General features: G+C 39.5%; 2 protein-coding genes across 2 annotated transcripts in view; one reads left to right on the top strand and one right to left on the bottom strand.

Annotated features, from left to right (window-relative positions):
• Nucleotides 1-20826, top strand: part of grin2da (glutamate receptor, ionotropic, N-methyl D-aspartate 2D, a) — a 282945-nt gene that overhangs the window by 27638 nt on the left and 234481 nt on the right. The window lies entirely within an intron of this gene.
• LOC146682473 (general transcription factor II-I repeat domain-containing protein 2-like) lies at nucleotides 9812-11765 on the bottom strand. Its single transcript, XM_085446940.1, has one exon. The coding sequence runs from the start codon at nucleotides 11624-11626 to the stop codon at nucleotides 9812-9814; it is 1815 nt and encodes a 604-aa protein (XP_085303066.1). The 5' UTR covers nucleotides 11627-11765.

Raw genomic sequence — 20826 nt, 5'->3', positions numbered from 1 at the left:
TGAAGAAAGATGTTGAATCTATTTAATATTTCTTGAAAAATAATTGATTTCTGTGCATTTTTTTTCACACTGCATCAAATTAAGGTTGATTACGTCGATTAAGCATCATGAGGTGGCGCGTGAGGGGTGGTTCCCTATTTATTTATTTTTGTTGTTGCTGGGAGTTGGAACCCTATTAGTTAGGTTGCTTAATATTTACGCTAAGTACTCTTTAAAATACCAGAATAGGGAGGATGGTGTAGGTTTAAGTTTATTAGATTGATCAGTATTGCTGAACTATTAAATATTTTTTTTGTACACAGGTATAACAGAATAGCTTTAGTGTAGTTGCTGTTTTAAACTTGAGTATGAACTTGCAGACTTGCAAAATGCAGCAAGATATTTTAAAAAACAGTTTTGTTGATTAAAAAACACTATATCGGATTCATATCGGTATCGGCAGATATCCAAATTTATGATATCGGTATCGGTATCGGACATAAAAAAGTGGTATCGTGCCATCTCTAGTCTGTATGCACTTATACATTAAATGTCAATTATTTCTAAGTTGAACAAAACATTTTTTTGGAGACAGACTGACCTGCAAGCAGATGCTGAATGCAAAAACCTAAATCACCAAACAACCACTGATTTTTAATATTTTCAAGCAGCTTGTTTTTTGTAAATTATGAATCGGAATTTCAAGAGCGGCACCACGCCTCCAAACACGCTCCTTCCGGTTGTCATCTATATAGGTTTCACCAGTTCATTCTCACTTACGTGCCCCACCCTCCCTCCTTGTTTTCAATTATTTAACTTCTTCACTTCTATTTAGTACACAGGGATCTGGCAGGCCCGGGAGCCATCGCCAGTCCCCTTCGAGGTCTTCCCCAAACTGCAGCTCAAATCATGTCCAAGTATTCACTTTTACCTACTAAAATGCTGTCAAACCTAAAATGAGGACGTGGTCCCAGCTAGTGCATTTGTACTTTTTTTTTAAACACCAGTGGAACTAAGCACTGGGAATAAGAAAAGATCACTGAAGAAAGATGAAGACAATTAATTGAAGCAAAGAGTGCGATGATTAAACTAGACTCCAGTGAAACTAATTAGCAGAGCGGAGGCCCAACAATGGTAGGAACCAGGATGCACCTCCACCTCATTCCCCTGAGAGCCACACATTTGCCGTGGTGAAGATGAAGTAGGTGGAAACGTGGATGAGGGTCTCTTGAACAGGTTTAGGTGGAAATGACGAGGATTCAGGTCACACAAATAAGAGCCTGGATGGCAGAATGAACAGAGGCTGATTGGTTTGCCAAAGGAGGGCAAGAAAATTATTGGACCAGAGTGATGATAACAGAATTGAGTTTGACAGTGTGTGAAAGTGGAAGTGATGTAAATAGTAGTCTAGCAGGCCAAAATGCAGATCTCCCTTACCAAACTTAAGTATAAGCTTCATTATGTGACTTTTAAAAAGAAAGACAAACTTTGTTTTGTGTGGTGGCCTTCTGGAGATTTTCTAATTTTGAAGATTGCTTTATAAAGATCACATACTTCTCTGTGGTTCAAAACAATGTCACATGTACCCTATAAGTAAAAAATGAGGAGTCAGGAGTCATTCCTGACCTTTAAAAAGGAAAAAATATTCCTAATTTTGTTTGTGGATTAATGAGATGTAGGTGGAAGAAAACAGAAAGTGGGCTTTGAGTTTCATTATGAAATCATTTCAAGGTCAGCAATGAATTGGAATGATTACTAAAGCAGAGAAGTGCTTTAAGTGCTACGAAACTTAATAAAGGTATTGTTTGCTTCATTTGAGACCTTATTTGGAGACTTATGGAATGACAAATAAAAAAAGCATAAACTATCTGCTGGGGAGGATTTTTAGCCTTCTTTCTGAAGTAAAATACTAGACAATGTTCAGCTGCAACTAGCCTCTTTAAAATTCAATGAAGGTTGGCGGCATCCAGCTACAAGGTCACACAAAAAATAAATAAGTAAAAGGACATTACTTGATTGCCAGAGACAGAGTAATTTGCCCGGCCTTGTCCTTGCATCCGATGCCCAGACCTCTACTTTAACATTCCCCCAAGTGCAAGTAAAAAATGACTTATTTGGACTTCATATATGTAGCTGCATAATACCAGAAAAATCCTTAGTGTTTCCTGTTTAATTTAATGTTGCAAAGGGGCTTGTGGTTTATTTCTTGTTTCTGTCCTTGTTTTGGCCCCAGTCTAATGCAGGATGCAGTTCTAAAACTTTGTTTTTTATGTTACATCATAATGAAAATAGTCATTTCAAACATTATGATCCAGCCTACGTTTGCTTTACTGGGAAATTATCCTCAATTATACCATCATATTGTTAATTTGACATTCTCAGCGAGGAAATGAGGGGGATGCCAATGACATATTGGACTAGACTCTTTCAGTACATACAGAGGAAAGCTGATGTAAAAAGCTTCTGTCTGGAAGCAGTCAAAATGTGCCATTATTCAACTAATGACAAGTTTCCAGACTCATGCTCAACTCAAGGACGTAAAAGTTAATATGTGCGCCGTTCTGTGAGTCAATAGCCAAGGCAATATTTTTTCCACTATCTGAATTAACAAATGCAGCAGGTTTTAATCGCTACCACCCATATGGAAAAGATATATATAAATCTTATAAAGTTTGTATCTGTCTTGTGTGAAACTTGTATGAAAAGCATATAAGTGTGAAAACAGATATAAGATCCCTTGAAAAATTATATAATGAAACTTGTATATTTCTGATACTTACTTAAACAATGTATGAAAGTAATGCGAAAGTGGCCACTTTCATGAGTAAATCATGTAAGCCTTATATGATTTACTCATGAAAGTGGCCACTTTCATGAGTAATCACATATAAGTTTTTACTATTTATTTTCCGTATGGGCATTTCTCAGCCTTAGGTCAGAGCAGAATGACATTAAAATATGTTTAACGATAATTACACCGTCAGTAATTGTTCAGGTGTTGTACCAGCTCTTTTTCTTCAAGGAAGGTTTTGCAGGGTGAACATAATGTCTAACAGTTGTGCCCTGCTTCACCATGTTCACATCTGTACGGCCCTCTTTTACTGAGCAAAAAGCTGTTTCACAAGAGAAGCTGAGGGTTTACTGCATTGCTCAAGGGTACATCAGCGCAGTACCAGCTGACTGAAGATACTGCTACACAAGCAGTCTTGCTGTTCAAACCTTAGAGCTCTAAAAGCATTTTTTTTTCACATTTAAAAGGATTATATATAGTAATTTTGAGAATTTGGGCATTTGGGAATCTACTGTTATCTTCCAGATATCCCATGAGAGTTGAGTTTGTGTTTATGTTTTGGAGGTGCTGTATTCTCAGAGTTAAATCATGTGGGGTATTTCCATCTACCAGTTGACTAAATATAGAAAGCCTTGATATTCTCTTTGGTAGGGTTTCCAACTTTAAAGCAGCAGATTTTTTTTTTACCTTTATTTTTCTCTGCACTTGGAGGCAGAAAAGAAAACAGAATAAAAGAAGAATGAAATAAAAACTTGGCATAACACAGTCTAGCACCTTTGAATTAATAAGAATGTGTTTGGCCACATTTGCCTGTTAACACATTCCACCTCATCATCACTGACTTGTTTCCGTTGGCCCAACAGTTGGGCTACAGCTCCAATATTCACTCGTCTTTAATGCGTGGTTTGGCCTTTATCAGTGTCTGACAGGGAACTACTCCCTGCATTGAACAGGCTGGCACTAACCTTTTTTGCCATTGGGCAGTGCCAAGAAAAGAGATCAATTTAACCTCTATAATGTCACCTACTGGTTTTTAAACTTGTGTTTTTAGTAAGGCTGTTGCTTTTTTTTCTTATTATTATTATTATTCAGTTCAGTTCAATTCAAAACACCCTAACACAGAGAAAACAGAAAAAAAAAGCCAAACAATCATATGACCTCCTATGATCAAGTGCTTTGGTGACAGTGGGAAGGGAAAAATTCCCTTTTAACAGGAAGAAACGTCTGGCAGAATCAGGATCAGGGAGAGGAAGCCATTTGACGTGACTGGCCAGGGTGAGGGAAGGAAGGCAAGAAAGCGACATGCTGTGGAAGAGAGACAGAAATTAATAATAACTAATGATTAAATGCAGAGTGGTGTATAAAGAGGGGTGCACATAAGTGGTCCGCAGGTGCGCATTCGCTGTCAAAATAAAAGACACGCACCAGATAAGGAGTTGCAACGCCCGTTTGCAGACATAAGACTTTTAGTTCTGATGGAATTCCAGTGGTTCCAGTGTTCATGAACAAATTCTAAAAGAAGATTTTGAGCTACTAAATGTTTGATTATGTTCATCAGGTAGTTTCTAAAATGATCAGTTGTTTATTACTGGGCGGGCGGCCTGTGGGTGCCAAAAGTTAGTAAGATCGGAGTGTTGAGAGTCATTTTGTTGAGCACCAAAACAAAAAACTGTCATCACTCATCCTTCTCTGTTTGTTCTTTTTGCTTCTCACCTCTCCTCAAACGTGTTTTGGGGCTCTTTTGTAGTTGTTAATTTTCCCATTGCAATTTTAAGTGTTCCTGTAGTTTTGACCACTACCTACTGAAATCTACGTCTGTGCTTGTAACTGTCGGAACTTCCACTGTAACCGTCTGAATATGTAATCTTGTAAGAAAGTTCCTACTCTGCAGGCCTTTGAGGACGTGCTCAGAAAGCTTTTGAAGCAAGAAATTGTTTCCCCAAATGTTGCTACTCTTTTACAACCTTTTGCAATGACAGAGTAGATAAGAATCCCAAGCCATTGTTGTGTTATTTTGTTAATTGCCTTGGCTGCATAAGTCCCCACCAGCGTTTGTGGTCTCTTTGTGAACGTCAAGCACAAATCAGACCAGTTTCAGTGTGGTTTCCTAATTAGTGGAAAGGTGGTGCAAATCAATGGATGTTTGTATAGCAGGAAAGCAATTTATTTCCAGTGTGATATCAGGAGGGAATTAAAAAACTGTTACTTAAAATGACTGGGGCAATTTTAAGCCAAAGACAATTTACACTTTGTTTCCCTGTTGCTTAGGCCACATTATTCACGTTGTTTTTGAGTAAGGAGACCAATAACCATTTGATAATTGTTTGGGGTTTGTTTACCAGTCCCTTTGTTGCTGTTGACAACACTCTAGGCTTTTGTGCTGCCTTTACTTGCACAGGGCCAACATTAGTGGCACACTAAAAGCCCTACAGCAGAGAAACCAATTCTAATACACCAGTGTTCCACAGACATTTATTGAGAGACAGTGAAATATGAACTATATCCAGTTTTATCTACTTTATATCCTTCAGTCTCTTAAAAAAGTTCTTTATTTTCTTTCAAAAAGGGGGAGACAGTGCTTTGCTGGTGAGATTTTGGGTTTCTTTTCCCTAAATGGAAAGTTCTGTACAAATCAGTGTAAAGCTTTTTCGGAGAGATATCCTTTATCCAATGATGAAACAGTTCTATCCTGATGGGAGTGTACTCTTTCATAATGAAAAGGGCCCAAACATAGGGTAGAAAGAATAATTTGGTAGGTGAATAAGTTTTGTGAATCTTAAGTTTTGGACTTTTCAGTCATCTGTTCTCAACCCTGTTGAACACGAAGGTTTTGGATTCTGTGTTTATAAGGTGGGGGGCCAAAAGTCCCACCCCACCCCACCCGAGTTTTATAGTGGCATCTGAGTGCCTCATCAAATCAGTTCAGTTTCAATCCACTATTTTTATTTTTTTTTTGTGAAAATTGGGTTTGTCTTGACCGTGGTCATAATAAAAAAATAATGTAAGCTTTTGGTCTGAAGTCTCTTATACCTGAATTATTTTCCTGTTATTCATCTGCAATATTTTGTGACTGCAAATGAATAACTGGAGACTTTACATTACAATGTACCAAGCCCATATGTGCCTCAGTTTACAGACTTGCAAAAGCTTAAACAGGAATAACTACTCAACAATGGTGTCCAGGCTGTTCATATCAGTGTCTGCAACAGCAAATAAATCAATAACGTGGTACTCTTCTGCTGGGACAAGTGCATTCCTTTGAGAAGTAAGTGGTCCAATCTAGGACCAGTCTGTGAAGGATTTAACACAACTGGACCCCTAGTTTTTCCTTCCCCAACTTATCTCGCATATGGCTTGAACTCCTGTCACAGTGAGTGATGGGTCCATGTTGTTTTTGTCTTTTTTTGAAAAGAGCCTGAGTAGGCCACCGTATATTTGCATTCAGGACTGAGTGCTGTAGCTCCCTTTCCACCAGTTTGTTTTGCTACTGTCCTTCCCCCTCCTGTAACCAGTTTGTATTGACAGACATTACCAGGACACAAGAATCCATGGTGGGTCTTCAGACAGGTGAAAAAAAGTTCACTGACAAACAATTTGAAAAAGCAAACTATTAATATAATTTGGCTGGTCCTTCAAAGTGGACATCATGGTGGAGTTCTCTAAAATTCTTTACAAAAATGTCCAAATGTGAGCCAGTAGCAACTGGACAGAACACAGATCACTGGGGAGTTTAGGCCACCAGAAATCCAGGGCAGCAGCGGACTTCAAAGAGTTCAGCTTTCGCTGTGGATTCCCCACCACCCCCATCCACCACCTCCCATGGCTTCTCTGTAATATCAAAGCTGTTGACAGCTTTGGCTCTTGTTCACACAGACCTTTAAAGTATAATGATACATGTTGCCTGCTTGGGTTCTAGTTTTTTCATAGCATTCCTTTGACATATCATTAAATGTTCATGCATGTGCTGTCATATCTAGGGGATATTCAACCTTCATGTGTTAGAGTAGCTCCTGAATTAATGTCCTGTTAAATTTTAACACCTATGTTTGGAATAAACTTCTACCCCCCTAGAGTAAACTCCATCTCACATGAATGTGCTCTTATCAGTGCTTTGGTTACGGTGTGAAATAAAAACCTTCACATACTTCAGACGGTCACATTAATAATCCGAACACACTTTGATGACCTGTCATTCTGACAGTTTACAGAAGTCTGTGGGAGAAGGTAAGTAAAATCAGTTACCTTTCCTGTAACTGACCTCTTCTAGAGTGTACAGTATAATACTGACAAAAGTATTTCAGTGTGAGCAGTAGATTACACAGTAATCCACAGATACTCACTGACATACACACACACATGCAGACACAATCACAAACCAGGAAGAATCAGTCCTAATAGCAAACAAATGTCTTTTTGCTGTTAGTGACAAAGAAGTTAGAAATGATTCTTAAACCATTTACAAACAAATTAAGCTCATCACATTAGATTGTTCCCATAAGTTTAAAACATATATGGTCGATGTGAGCATTGTATTTTGTGTATACTAAAGCTGATGTTTGGCATCAGTTGGCTGTGACCGTCAGAGATGGGCAGTAACGCGTTACTTGTGACAACAGCTGTGTGCAGATCAACAATGGATCACATATCGATTGTGGGAGAGAGTATGAGCATGCAGCATTTAAAGCGTGGAAGTACTGACCTTACTTTGAGTTTGATTCCATAAAAAGTGACAAAAACATTAGTGTCCGTTGTGCGTGGGAAGAAAACTTCTTTTTACAGCGAAAAAAACCCCTAAACTTCCAAGCAAGCCCGAGTGCACAACGACGTAATGGGAAACTCACAGAGAAACTCGCGGATTCTTCAACTGACCGCAGCACACCTGCACCAGGGTAAACCTCCGCCTACCGCAGTCCTGCTTTACAGGTGAAAATAGAGCAACAGGACCGCTGAGTCTTTGACTTTATTTATTTTCTGCTGTGTTTTACTTGCATCTATTTGAAAGACTGAGTGTAAACACAAAAAATATTTTATTTTATGTGCTGGAATGTGTAGAAAATAGGTTTAAATGTTAAACTAATTTATTCAAGTCAGAGAATGTTGCATATAATTAAATTTTTGCTTGATGCATAAAGTTAAAAGATTAAAACTGATAAAACAAGTTAAAAAAAGAGACTTTTCCATTTGATTACATTTTGTATGATGGATTATATAGAAAAAGTAGAATTGGGCTGAAAGATCTATCACTTTATCACCTATTCAGGTTGTAAATCGTGTTTTTAAAAAGTAACTAAGTAACTAAGTAATTAATTACTTTTGAAAATAAGTAATCAGTAAAGTAACGGGATTACTTTTGGGGGGAAGTAATCAGTAATTAGTTACTGATTACTTTTTTCAAGTAACTTGACCAACACTGGTGACCGTGTCACTTTCTGAAAGGATACTCCAGCATGGTACAGTGGAGATTAAGGAGTAATGACAATAACTTCCAATCTACTGTGCAGGTGGATGCAAGTGGTGAAGTGGGCCATCTGAAATGTTGTTAAGGACAATGGCAGCAGTGTTTGTAGCTGGTACAGCAGTTTCAAGCCAGCAGAATGACAGTACGTACAGCTAGCAACGGTTGTTTTTGGTGTTGAGGTCCTAGCACATCTCAGCAAATTTACAACATTCAGCTCTATACCTCATCTTAAAAAGGAATCCAAATTCATTTGGCTTCATTACAGACCATTCATCCATCCATCGTCAGGCTAGAAGGCTAAGAAGAATATCCCACTTGCTTTTCAGCAATATGTTTCCAGTTCCTCCCAATCTCCAAATTCTAAAGCCTTCCCACTCCAGTTGAGATATATCTTTTCAGCAAAATGCAGATCTACCCTGAAGTTTCGTCCAAGTTGTGTGTCCCTAGAAAACCTCCAAGAGAAGGCGGCAGCAGTTATAATCTGAGCTTTTCCAGATGTACAACACTACAAGGCTGAGGCCAGAAACTCTACAGAAGCAAATGCTAACTGTTAGCTCTTTGGGGTTTTTTTTCCTCTTTTGCCAATGTAGTAAAAGCACACCTGGTTAGAAAACCACACGATGGAACGCTATCAGTCATGGATTGGCCTCCCCAGAGAGTTATTTTTTTGTTAGCTCATTCTTTAGGTCAGTACATGCATCATGTTTGCTTCTCTCCCTTTAAGTTGGCTTTTTTTTTTTAAAAGATTGGATTCCCCTCACAAATAGCTAATTTGAACAGTAGGTAGATTCTACTTCTACAGTGTGCCTGAGATGACCCACTAAGGATACCCCACCCCTCCACACCCACTGACATCATACAGAGCCAAAGTATAAAAAAAATTGTTAAAAACAAAGCATTTAAAGCAGCCAGACATCTGACCTTCTGGATCACAGGGAGTACCTGACCTGATATTATATGACAGAAAATAGGGAAATGCTTGAATGGGAAAATAAAGGACCAAAAATAAAGGATCAGTCACTGTGGAGAAGACTTTAGCAACTATTGATGTTTAGTGTGAAAGCATTTTAGAGCAGGGGTGGGCAAACTTTTTGATTCGTGGGCCACATTGAGTTCTAACATTTGACAAATGGGCCGGAACAGGAGTAGATAGATGGCATGCTTTGAAAACATCACCTCATTGGGGGAAAAATACACATCTTGGGATATGGAGAAAACATGTGCTTTAATTTCATTTTTTTTAAATGAAGAAAAGCATTACAATAAAATCTCTGACTTCGAAATGAGCCTTTAAACACTGAAAATCAAATAAATGAACATTTTATTTTAAAGCACTGAAAGTTCTGTTATCCTTCAGGATATCACATCACTCTCCTAACTTTTTTTTTTTTTCCCCAAAAAACGGTAGGAGATGCAGATGTACTTGTCCTGTTCCTTTTATTCAATTTGTTTCCCCGGTGCCAAAAGTCAACAACGACCAGTGCAAGTTCGAAACAGTTGCAGCAAGTCAGTCTGTGAAGCGTTATATTTGATCTGCGCGCACTGTTCATTTTAACAACGTGCGTATCACGGAGACACACATTTTAATGGGAGCAGTGTTGTTGGTCTCCTTTTTTAGCCAGCGCATCAAAGTCTGGAGTTAGTTTTGTTGTGGCGATTCTCAGGATTGATCTGAGGTGTAGGTCTGTTAACTTGGATCTGTGGCTGGCTTTGTTGATGTTCATGACGCTGAATGTCTGTTCACACACGAAGGTAGAGCCGAACAAAGCCAACATCATCTGCGCTTTTCGCCTTAGATTGGGAAACGCGGCATCATTGAGTGAAGCATAGAAGTCATTTAGTTTCAGAGAGCTGAACTTCTCTTTTAAGGCAGGGTCGGACTGAAGGTCGATGAGTTCGAGCTGAAGCTCCTCTGGAGCTGTTTCGGGGTCTTGTGACAGAGGAAAGGCCACCAATTGAAGTGACTTGTCAATTTTATCGAAATCCAAAAACCGACGGCAGAATTCTCCGTGCAGTGCATCCAGTGACTCACTGTATTTCTTTACTTTTGCTCCAGCCTCTTTCAGCGTGGCTAGTGTAGGAAAATGAGTGAATGACTTGTTCAAAATCTGCCTGGAGAATAAAGCCAGCTTGGATTTGAAGGCTTTCACGTTTGTGTGCATGTCATGCACAAACTGCTCCTTCCCCTGCAGTTTCACGTTGAGCTCATTCAAGTGTGAAAATATGTCCGTAGCAAACGCAAAGTCACACATCCAGCTCTTGTTGCTCAGCTCAGGAAATTCATCAGTCTTCCCCTGCCGCTCCAAAAACACGCCAATCTCCTCTTTGAGCTCCCACACTCGTTGAAACACTTTGCCCAAACTCAACCAGCGGACACAGGAGTGATAAAGCAGGTCCTGGTGATCCGCATCAGTTTCCTCCAGGAACGCAATGAACTGACGGTGCTGAAGTCCCCGTGCGCGTATGAAGTTGACAAGTTTCACCACAGGATTCACAACATGATTCAGCTGTAACACTGATTTACATAGAGATTCCTGGTGGAGGATGCAGTGGAGGAAAATCACATCCTGGTCAGGGTTTTCATCTTTCACTTTATTCTGGATTCTCCTCAGCAGGCCAACGTTTTTTCCCGTTAAATTTGGAGATCCATCTGTGGTGACGTTAACAAGCTTACTCCAGGGAAGCTTCATGTTTTCGATGGCAGCAGACACTCGTTCAAACAAGTCCTCTCCTCGTGTTTGTCCTTTCAGAGACTCCATTGTCAAAAACTCCTCCGTTATTTCAAAGGTTTCGTTGATTCCTCGGATAAAAATGAGGAGCTGAGCAGTGTCTTTGACATCATTGCTTTCATCCAGTGCTACAGAATAAAAAGTGAATGACTTCGCCTTTTTGTTTAATATGCTGGTGATATCTTCATCTATTAGTTCTACACGGCGAGTCACTGTCCGCCGTGATAAACTGATTTTCTCAAATTTGTCTTTGGTCTCCGGGCACAAAATACCTGCTGTCTCTACCATACATTCTTTTAAAAACTCGCCCTCTGACAGTGGTTTGCTGGCCTTTGCTATTTTGAATGAAAGCATAAAACTGGCCTTGGTACTTGATTCTTGAATGGCAGTTTGACGGTGAAAAAAACTTTGCTGAGCCTTCAAATTAGCTGCCAACTTCTCAGCAGCAGATTCCCGTTCTTTTGTTGAGAGCTTGCTAGCATAATTTGTGTGCTTTGTGGCAAAGTGACGGCTAATATTATACTCTTTAAAAACCGCCACAGTTTCTTGGCATATCAGGCAAACAGCAGATGATCGGTGTTCAGTGAAAAAATATTTAGTTGTCCACTCCTTTTTGAACACTCGACATTCTCTGTCCACTTTCCTTTTCTTGGGTCCGCTCATCTTCATAGAGGGGCGGTAGGTCACAGGGTAAAGTGCAAACGTGGAGTAATAGGCCTACGCCGCTTCACCTCAACAAAGCCAATATATCTAGAGTGCGCCATCTAGTGAGGAAACATCAGAATTGCAGGGGAAATAAAACATTAACAAGGTTAATTTATTACATTTTTTTTTTCAAGTTTGGCGGGCCGGATCAAAACGTTTAACGGGCCGCACGTGGCCCCCGGGCCGTAGTTCGCCCATGCCTGTTTTAGAGCATTGAGATGTGCATACAACATGGCATTCAGTAAAGTATATCACCATAAAAATACCAGAACAAAGCATGCTAGTATTACTACTGTTTAAAACAATATTTCTAACTGCTCAGAAAAAGGCAATTTTCACTTTGGTCAGCAGGGGCTCCGCTGTATTATCATACCTGCAGTCAGTCACGTGCAGGATCCTTTTTCAATGCAATCAGTGCAATCAGCTGAGCTGCTGTGGCCAGTGTCACTTGGCAGTGAGAGAGTGACATGTCCCAGGCTCAGATTAACTCTGCAAATGCATTGCGAGTACCTCGAGCTGTTTTTCTGTGTTGTCTTATCCTTTCTCCAGTCCTTTGACAGGCTCGTAAATAATGCAGGACGACTTTGCAATGATAACAAGCTTGGAGGCAAAGCAGGCACACACAACAACAACATGCTCACACACTTTGTTTTTTATAGGTCTCCCCATATCACTTTCTCTTGCTCCAGGAGTTTAGCTCATTTTAACAGTGATTAAATTTACACACTGACAGTGTTCTCACTCTTTTTCCTTATACTCAGTTTGTTATATTTACAGTTCACACCTTTGTTATTGCCCTGCTTATAGACCTAAAGGAGAACCAGGTTCTCTGTAGTCCAGTGGAGCATCGTGGTTATGGCTATTTCAGTCAGGTCACACACATATAATCATGGCGTGGAGTTTTGCAGTTGGATTCTATGTTCACATGGGCATTAATTAAAAATACTTGCTTTTTGCTTTTTTTTTTTTTTTAGCTTTATAGTGAAGTTGAGCTCGCTGCCTGGCAGTGCATGCAGGCCTCTATCCAGAACCAGAGCGAATAACCTTGCAGCTTATTGATTTTTGCTCTTGTTTTTTTCAAATCCTGTGCAAACACCTGGATGGGAGCTCTTTGTAGTGTGCTGAGAGAGATATTACACTGAGACAGGGAAGGGTCCATAGAGGCCATCAGGAGGACTCTCACAAGTGAAGGAGTAAAAACAGCTACGGTTCCTATGGATTAGGATGTTCTTAATAGAGCATCTTAATCCTGATATTTAGTTTCATTGTTGCTTTGTTATAATAATGCTAATATAAAATTGATTCATTTCTGAATAAAACTCACTCATCTGTCCTTGTTATTATCTGATATTTACATTATTACATTTCAGGTATGACGGCAGCTACAAACTTTTGTTGACAAGAGAAAGCAACCATGAAGTCCTTAAGCAGGAATCCACAAACACCTCAGTGCCCAGCATGCAACTATTTTGTTAAAAACAAAGGCATCATTGTTGAAAATGAGCGTGTGTAACAAACTTAACAAAAAAGGGAAAAGACAGTTTGCTATTATGATGACACTTTCGTAAAAAAGATTAATTGGTTCCACATAGTAAACTAGAATCACAATAACAATATTACAGACACGTGTCAATGAAACAGAATGAACGCGGTCTTAATAGAGCCATTTTGAATTGAATATTCCAGGTGACCTGACTGAAATAGCCATAACCATGATGCTCCACGGACTATGGACAACCTGGTTTCTCCTCCAGGTCTATGTGTGGCGTTAGACCGCTGACTTTTACAGATTTATTTTAAACAGCATAAAACATAAATAGCATAAAACTGAGGAAGCACACTAAATAATAATGAATAACTGGTGAAAAGGACTCGCGTTCTGGTAAAATATTAAAAAGTTGCTGCTGCTGGTTTCCAGAAAAATGATGGCATTCAGTGACTGTAACTGTTCAAATGTGGTAACATTTGTGAAGGAACAGCCAGAAAGAAGTGGGGAAAAATTTTTTTAAGAAGAGATAAGCCAATGGAGAAGTTTTGGCAACATAGATTGTAAATGGTAGAAAGAAATTGGAGATCGTATGGGTTCAAACATGCTCCTCTACTTGGGTCTTTGTGTTTGGATCTTCCAGGTTCTCACTCTTCACTACCAAATCGTCCATAATTGGCTCACCAGTTTTATTCTCTGTTCCTGCCGTAAGGCAGAATGCTGCAGTTTCTTGAAAAAGGGGATTTGTAATGGAATCATTTTTAAATTAACTCTCTGTTTAGACGATTTCTTACACTTGTCTTAGAAAAAGAAGACATTTGGGACTCAGTAACAGAGAAAATTAACTTGATAAGATAAAATTTTGCAGTATTGTTTACCCTTTTGCACTTTGACTTCATTATTAAAACAAATAAGCAGAAGATAGATGAGAACATGTCAAAGTGGTAGATAACCATATTTACAGCCGAACACAGCTGCAGAATGTGTGTTATCCCTCTTTTGTTACTTTTCAGCCTATGTGTGGAAGATTACTGCATTTAGGTAGCTGTAGGCAGATGATGTATGTGTCTTTATAGCCACATTAAATTTCTCTCAACACGACAGATTGTTTCGGTATGAGACACCAGCTTTCCCAGCAAAAACACGACATTCAATCTGTGTATTAAAAAAAAGAAAAAACTAAAGGAGCATATTTTCACAAAGCTACACACATTCAGAAACCCACACATAGCATAATCCCCTTTGGCACCTTGTCTTCACCTTTACCATCTGGTTCAGCTGTGTTGATGAGGTAGCCGTCTGCCAGCCTGGTGGCTGGACAGTCTTCAAGGATGTGAGTGGTGGTTTGGCTGCTGCAGTGTTCAGGGACATGTGAGGTCTGAGCACCCGGGTAAGGGGATGGTCAGGAGAGAATATGCACTAAGCTCCACAGCTGTTAATGCAGTATCAGTACAGTGTTCAGTGCTTGGGTTGATATCGTCTGTAAGTGCTTATGGCTATTAGGGAAAGAAAACAAGTCTGTGTCTGGTTCTTACCAGATTCTTTCATATTGCTGGCCCCCGATAGAGCGAGAAATAACCTTAATACCCCCCCCAAAAAAATTATATGTCTGACCTAGCTGGCGTAGAAGCTACTGTGTTTCAAGTGTTTACACAAAACAGATGCAGTCCAGATTGCTGCATATCTTTTGTACTGCTCTAAATCTGCACCTTTATGTTTCTTCAGTTGGTCAGTCAGTAAAGAAAGTATATTCAAATAGAGCTGTGCATATTAGTCCACTACTTTTTTTGCATTTGCTGACTTGTAAAAGCCTATATGACATTTTTTATTTCACCATTCATTAACCGCACAGTGAAGCCATCGTTTAAATATGTTAAACTTTTGTTTAAGCAAACAGTATTATTTAAGTTTTTTATGACTGGGCCAAGTGTCCTCTACTTTGGAAATCAAAATATGGTCACCCTAGCTAAGCTAGAAGTTGAAACTTTTGATGCATTGGTTGTTCAAAGTTGGAACCCTAACCTATGCTCATTAGCTCTTGGTAATGACCTAAAAATTAGCTAACAGTTAAAATGAGTTTCCTCTGTAGGGTATCTGGGCTCAGCCTTAGGAAGTAGATTAAGGAGTTGTGCTACTGCCCCAATGCAATGAAACGGTACCAGATGATTTGTTTCCAGCATCTAATCAGGAAGTTATCATTTTTTGAAGGTTTTCCAGGCACACACAACTGGAAGATGACTCCAAAGTAGAAACTAAACCCACTGAAAATATACTTCAAATACTTTTTGCCCCCTTTCTTTTGCATTTTTCTCACACCTAGATTTTCGGATCACAAAACAAATGTTAATATTAGACAAAGGTAAACTGAATGCATACGAAATGCAGTGCTTTCAAAGGCAAAATAAGGTATTCAAACCTGCCTGGCCTTGTCTGAAAAAGTATTTAACCCACCACTCCCTGTTAAATGATGGATTAGCTGCAATTAATCACGTTGTTTGGAATGCTAAGTGCAATTTCCACATCTAGACCTGATTACTGTCAGAACCTTTGTGACCCGTGTGCTGAAGTAGTCTTAAAAATCTCCAAAGCAGCACATCATGCCACAAACTAAAGAACCAGCTGAGAACAAAGTCATTGACATGGGAGTTGGAGAGCTATTATCCAGAAACAGAGAAAACTTGCAACAAGTGGCCAGGTCACAAAAAAATCCCAGAACAACATCTAAAGAGCTGCAGGGTTTACTTGCCTGAGTTAAGGTCAGCGTTCATTATTCAACAATATGAACGAGACTGTGCAAAAATAACACATGTGGGAGAGTTGCAAGGTGAAAACCACTGCTGACCCCAAAGGAAACACAAAGGCTCATTTCTCATTTGCCAACAATGTCATGATGATCCCCATGACTTCTGGGAAAGTTAAGAGAAAACGTTGAACATTTTGGAAAGTCTGTGTTCCATTACATCTGGTGTGAAAACTGACAGAATTTTCCAGAAAATGAACATCAGGCAAACGAACATGATGGTGATTGGGTGATTATCTGGGACTGCTTGGTGCTTCAGGATCTGGACGACTTGCTGTAACTGAAGGAACCATTGATTCCAATTTGTACCACAAAATCCTGAAGCAGTAATTAGTCATTATAAGAAGCGTTTGTGAACTAAAAGTAAAGAATGTGGGATACTGTTTGTCTGTGGTTTGCACTGCCCAGCGCATTCTCCCGAAGCAGGGGAAACAAATTCTGCCGGGGAGACCTACCTTGGCACTGCTGTTGTGCAGGTGGAGCCAAAGGCAAGATCAACACATTCTCATCCCAGCTGGTAACATACTGATGCTATTTAATGCAAATCATCGGTTACGCCGACGATTTGCATGTTACGCATTCGGAGGCATGAATGAATCTATACATGTAAATGTGCTCTGATATGGCTGTATTAAAATAAAAGTGTGACCAATATGCAAAAACCTAAGAAATCAGGATGGGTACAGGTACTTTTTCACGCTATACTTGTAATCTCGTCTGGTCTTTTTTTTTTTAGCTTTTTAAACAATGAGTAATGTTTCGCTCATATTTTTTCTCTGGGCACGCTGGAATCAACAAGTCTTTTGTTGAGTCCATTTGGAGTTTGGTGGGTAAATGCTTTGCTTATCTGAAGAAACCAAAGAAGATTGCTTATTTACAACCTTAAGTCCACTTTGCTTTCATTTCTAATCATGCATGAATAGACAGTACTGCATCTTTGCTTTCTATGCTCAACTTCTTCAGGAGATTCATTCCAGCAGTGTTACCAGTGCTTACCCTTATGCCCCGTGGATCAACAAAACTGTGCAATAACCAACTGCTCCTATTCACACAATCAACCTGAAGTTGTTCATCCCTCCAAGATACTGTCAGCGTACGGACTGCAATGGGCCTGTTCTGACACATGTGAACATAAGAGGGCTCGAGAGTGGTGAGCAGATGGCTCCCCTCCACTGTTTAAATACTGTGTTTTAATAAAGGGCCATAAATGGCCTAGCTGTGCCACAGTTTGAACATTTGGCTAAAGGTGCTAATTGTAAATACCCCTCCCACACTCCTCCAGTGTTTCTCTTCCCAAATGTACGAAGCCTTTTCTATGGCACACTTACCATCTTCTGCCTCTGCCAAAGTCATTAAATGGCACAGGCAGAAGATGGTGACTGATAGTCGAGACAGAGAGAGAGAAAAAGCATCACTTTCTGCAGGCAGATTCTCTTGTTTGACATGACCTTCTGCAAAGTGTTACCACAGCCGTCTCATCACTCTTCCTCTCACCGCTTCCCAAATCAACTGTCCATTTCCTCAGACATGACGAAGTTGGTGGGGGTGGGGGGGGGGTTGTGGCAGGCCAGATTCTCTTTTTCCCCTCTATCGAGTGCCAGGTGGTTTATTGGCTGCTTGTTTTTTGACTGGCATCCTTGTGGGCAAATCTGACAGCAGGACGATGAATAGTGTTGAATGATGAATCAGTCTGTTTCCAAAAGGTTTTCTCCTTTCTGCTCAACCTGAAAGATGGACGAGCTGGTGGAAAAAACCCACTGCAAAATGAAGGGGATGTGCAGGAGGAGAGCGAGATGCCAGAGAGGAGCTAGGCAGCAACTGTGCTGACTGTATTAAAGATACTGAAATTACAAAGCTGCGATTTTCCCCTCAGGATTATTTTTGTTTTTCCCCTTCATCCATTATCTTTGTCACACCTTCCTCCTCCTTTCACCCTGTCATTCTGTTTATGCTTCCTTCTTGTTCCTACATGATCTCCTCTTCCCTTACTTGATTACTATTCTCCTTTCCCCTCCTCTCCATCATTTTTTCTTCCATCCTGTGTTTCCTACCATCCAAATTTCTTTTTTATCCTCAATTTAATTTTCCTCATTTCCTTCTCTCACCTACAGTGACTCATCTTTCCCTCTCTTTTTCTTACTCATCCCTCCTCCTGATTATGTTTGTACTTTTTCTTACTTGCTGTCTCCATCTTTGTCATCTGACTTTTTCTCTGTTCAAGGTGGCTACAAATTATATGAGAAATGGGGAGAACTAAAACAGTCTTATTATTGGATTTAGGCAACTAGATGCTGACTAACACATATCATAATACAAAAAGTGTTGGTGCCAGTTTTGTGCGTCAGACCTTTTGTTTTGTACCAGAAGTGACAAATGAAGTCCTGAAGGTATAACGATTGTTTATCTTTTTAACTTGGAATTTTTTGCAGTTTTCCCCCTGTAATACTACGCCATACTGGATTTTAAAATAAAAAATCTAGATGTGACTGAAATGCAGAGTTTCACTTTCAGTTCAAGGGGTTTAACAAAACCATTGCATAAACTATTTAGGAACTGTCGGGGCTTTTAGAGACAAAGCCAAGCCAGCAGAAAATATTTCTTAAAGACTTCTTCATAATCCTAACTCTAATTATGTTTGTTTGAGCTCTGAGTCACTTGACATTGTTTCAAGATTTCAACAATTCATTGTACTTGCCAGCTAGCTAATAAGGCGAAGCCTAACCAAGCTACCCAGCAGCAGCAGGAATATTTTGTTACACCATAAGAATTAGTGATTTCCTAAGCAACTGATGTGACGGGTTACAATCATGAGTATTTGTCAAAGATCATTAAAACAAACTCTTGCATTAAAACACAAAACAAACACCCCCAACAAACTGGAACTGTTTTTTAACAACTTCGGGAATTTTTGAAAGCAGAAGACTAAAAATGTTTTCCCAGTTTCTTAAAAGAAAAAAACATTTCTTCAGTGGACTGTTAAAATGTGTTTGTGTGCCTTTCTCCTGAAACCAAACAAACACGAATTTAAATTAAATACATTAAAATGTTACCTGATTTAATTATTAAAATATAGTGGATGTGATAAATGTCATGTAGAAAACTACAAAACACATACTACAGCTAAAGGTGACACAGTCACACTAATAAAACACTAATTGTAAAATAATTAGGTTTGGTAGTTACTGTATATGGACTCCTGTAGAGTTCAATAAGAGTCCGCCCTCCAGAGGAAGTGGACTGTCAAAGTAATTTAAACCACGACCACAAATAAACACACACACACACACACACACACGCACACACACACATCAGTCCTTGAGACCTGTAATCTTGGCTCCCCTGAGGTTCAAGTTTAGCATCCTGAGCTGCACAAACACCGAGTCATTAAGTAAACAGACAGAGCCAGAGAGAGATGCACCTCTCTCACACTCTCTTTATCCTGCACATGAAGTGGTTTATGTTTACTCACCTTGACTTTGCTTCAACACCCATCCTCCACCCCCACCCCACCCCACCGATCCACCATTTCTCAAATTACAATTAAGGTAACGACCGTTAAAAATGGCATCTGTAAGGTCACTGATGAGCTTTTCGTAATTACTTTGAAGACGCTTCAGCAGAGAGAAGCACCCGTCAACATCATCTTTCTTTCTGTGCATGCTGTTTTACTGCATACTTATGCATGTCTTTGCTTTTATCACCCCAAGTTTTTCAGTTTGATTTTAGATTTTTGCAGTTTGAGCAGTGGACCTTTGAAAATCATGTCTGGCTAAAGCACACTACTGAAATCTGTGTGGATGTGTCCACAAGGTTAATAGCCACACGTGTCAGCCGTAAAGAAGGTCAGACAATCACCATCTGTCTACGGTTATGAATGGGTTTTTAACAAGATGCTGTGCAAAAATACAAAGAGACAGAAAAAAATCCTCCTCACACATTTGAACTAATACTTTCCTTTTCTACTTTTATTTCAATCAACATTTACAAACACAGTTATTTCAATTATAAAACTGTGTAGCATCAAAACACATTTTGTTAATTAGAGACATTTCTCAAAATTAGTTGACAAAGTAGAGAAAAAAATCCAATGTATGAACGATGGAGAAAAAGATGACACAACAAAATTAACATCTTCACAGTATGTAGAATAATTTGGTCTGATCCTAAGTGGTGCTATTAGTTTTTCTTAGCTACTTTCTTTAATTCCTACTTCACGTGGAGGTTGGAGCACCCATTGTAATTGTTTTCATGTCATTCATCTGTTATTCCTTGTCAGCCATCATCAGACACTGCTACAGCACTGAAATCATCAGTCATCATGCACAGTGAGGTGCTGGAGAGGCTTCACGATACTGGCTTTCTGCAGGCACTAGACCTCAGTGTTGCCTGATGCCAGTGCTCGTTCATTGTTTTATTCAATGACTGTTGGTCCATCGATATGACTGACAAGATGTCAGAACTTTAGACTCTGTAAAAATGTTGGACTCAGTAATTCCACACTCACTAGTGGTTGGATACCCAGTGGTCTGATAGTGTGGGATGACCAGAATTATTTCAACCAGTAAACTTTTCATACTGATGCCTTTTAAGCGGTTGCTTTAGAGGCAGAGACCACTTGCAGTAAGTTAAAGTTGCCATCTTCAAAGTGATTTTGGTTCATCAAAGTGTTGATGAAACAGCAATAAGACAGATTCACTCCAATCAGCCTGAGATAGAATGTGGTGGCGTTAGCAGTCACATGCAGTACACTGTATGATTAATCTGAGATGAACTGTGACAAATCAGCAAGAATTGCTGCATAATGACATGGGCACTTTGCTTTTATATGGGTATATACAACCAGTTGACCACCAGTTCAGTCTTTCTTTGTTTCTTATT

The sequence above is a fragment of the Copadichromis virginalis genome, linkage group LG22 (genome assembly GCF_057382275.1).
Source record: "Copadichromis virginalis isolate Kocher_CV1m ecotype Utaka linkage group LG22, C_Virginalis_male_GT1.1, whole genome shotgun sequence".
NCBI lineage: Eukaryota > Metazoa > Chordata > Actinopteri > Cichliformes > Cichlidae > Copadichromis > Copadichromis virginalis.
The sequence above is the reverse complement of the archived record's forward strand: the minus strand, read 5'-3'. Positions and strand labels throughout refer to the sequence as shown.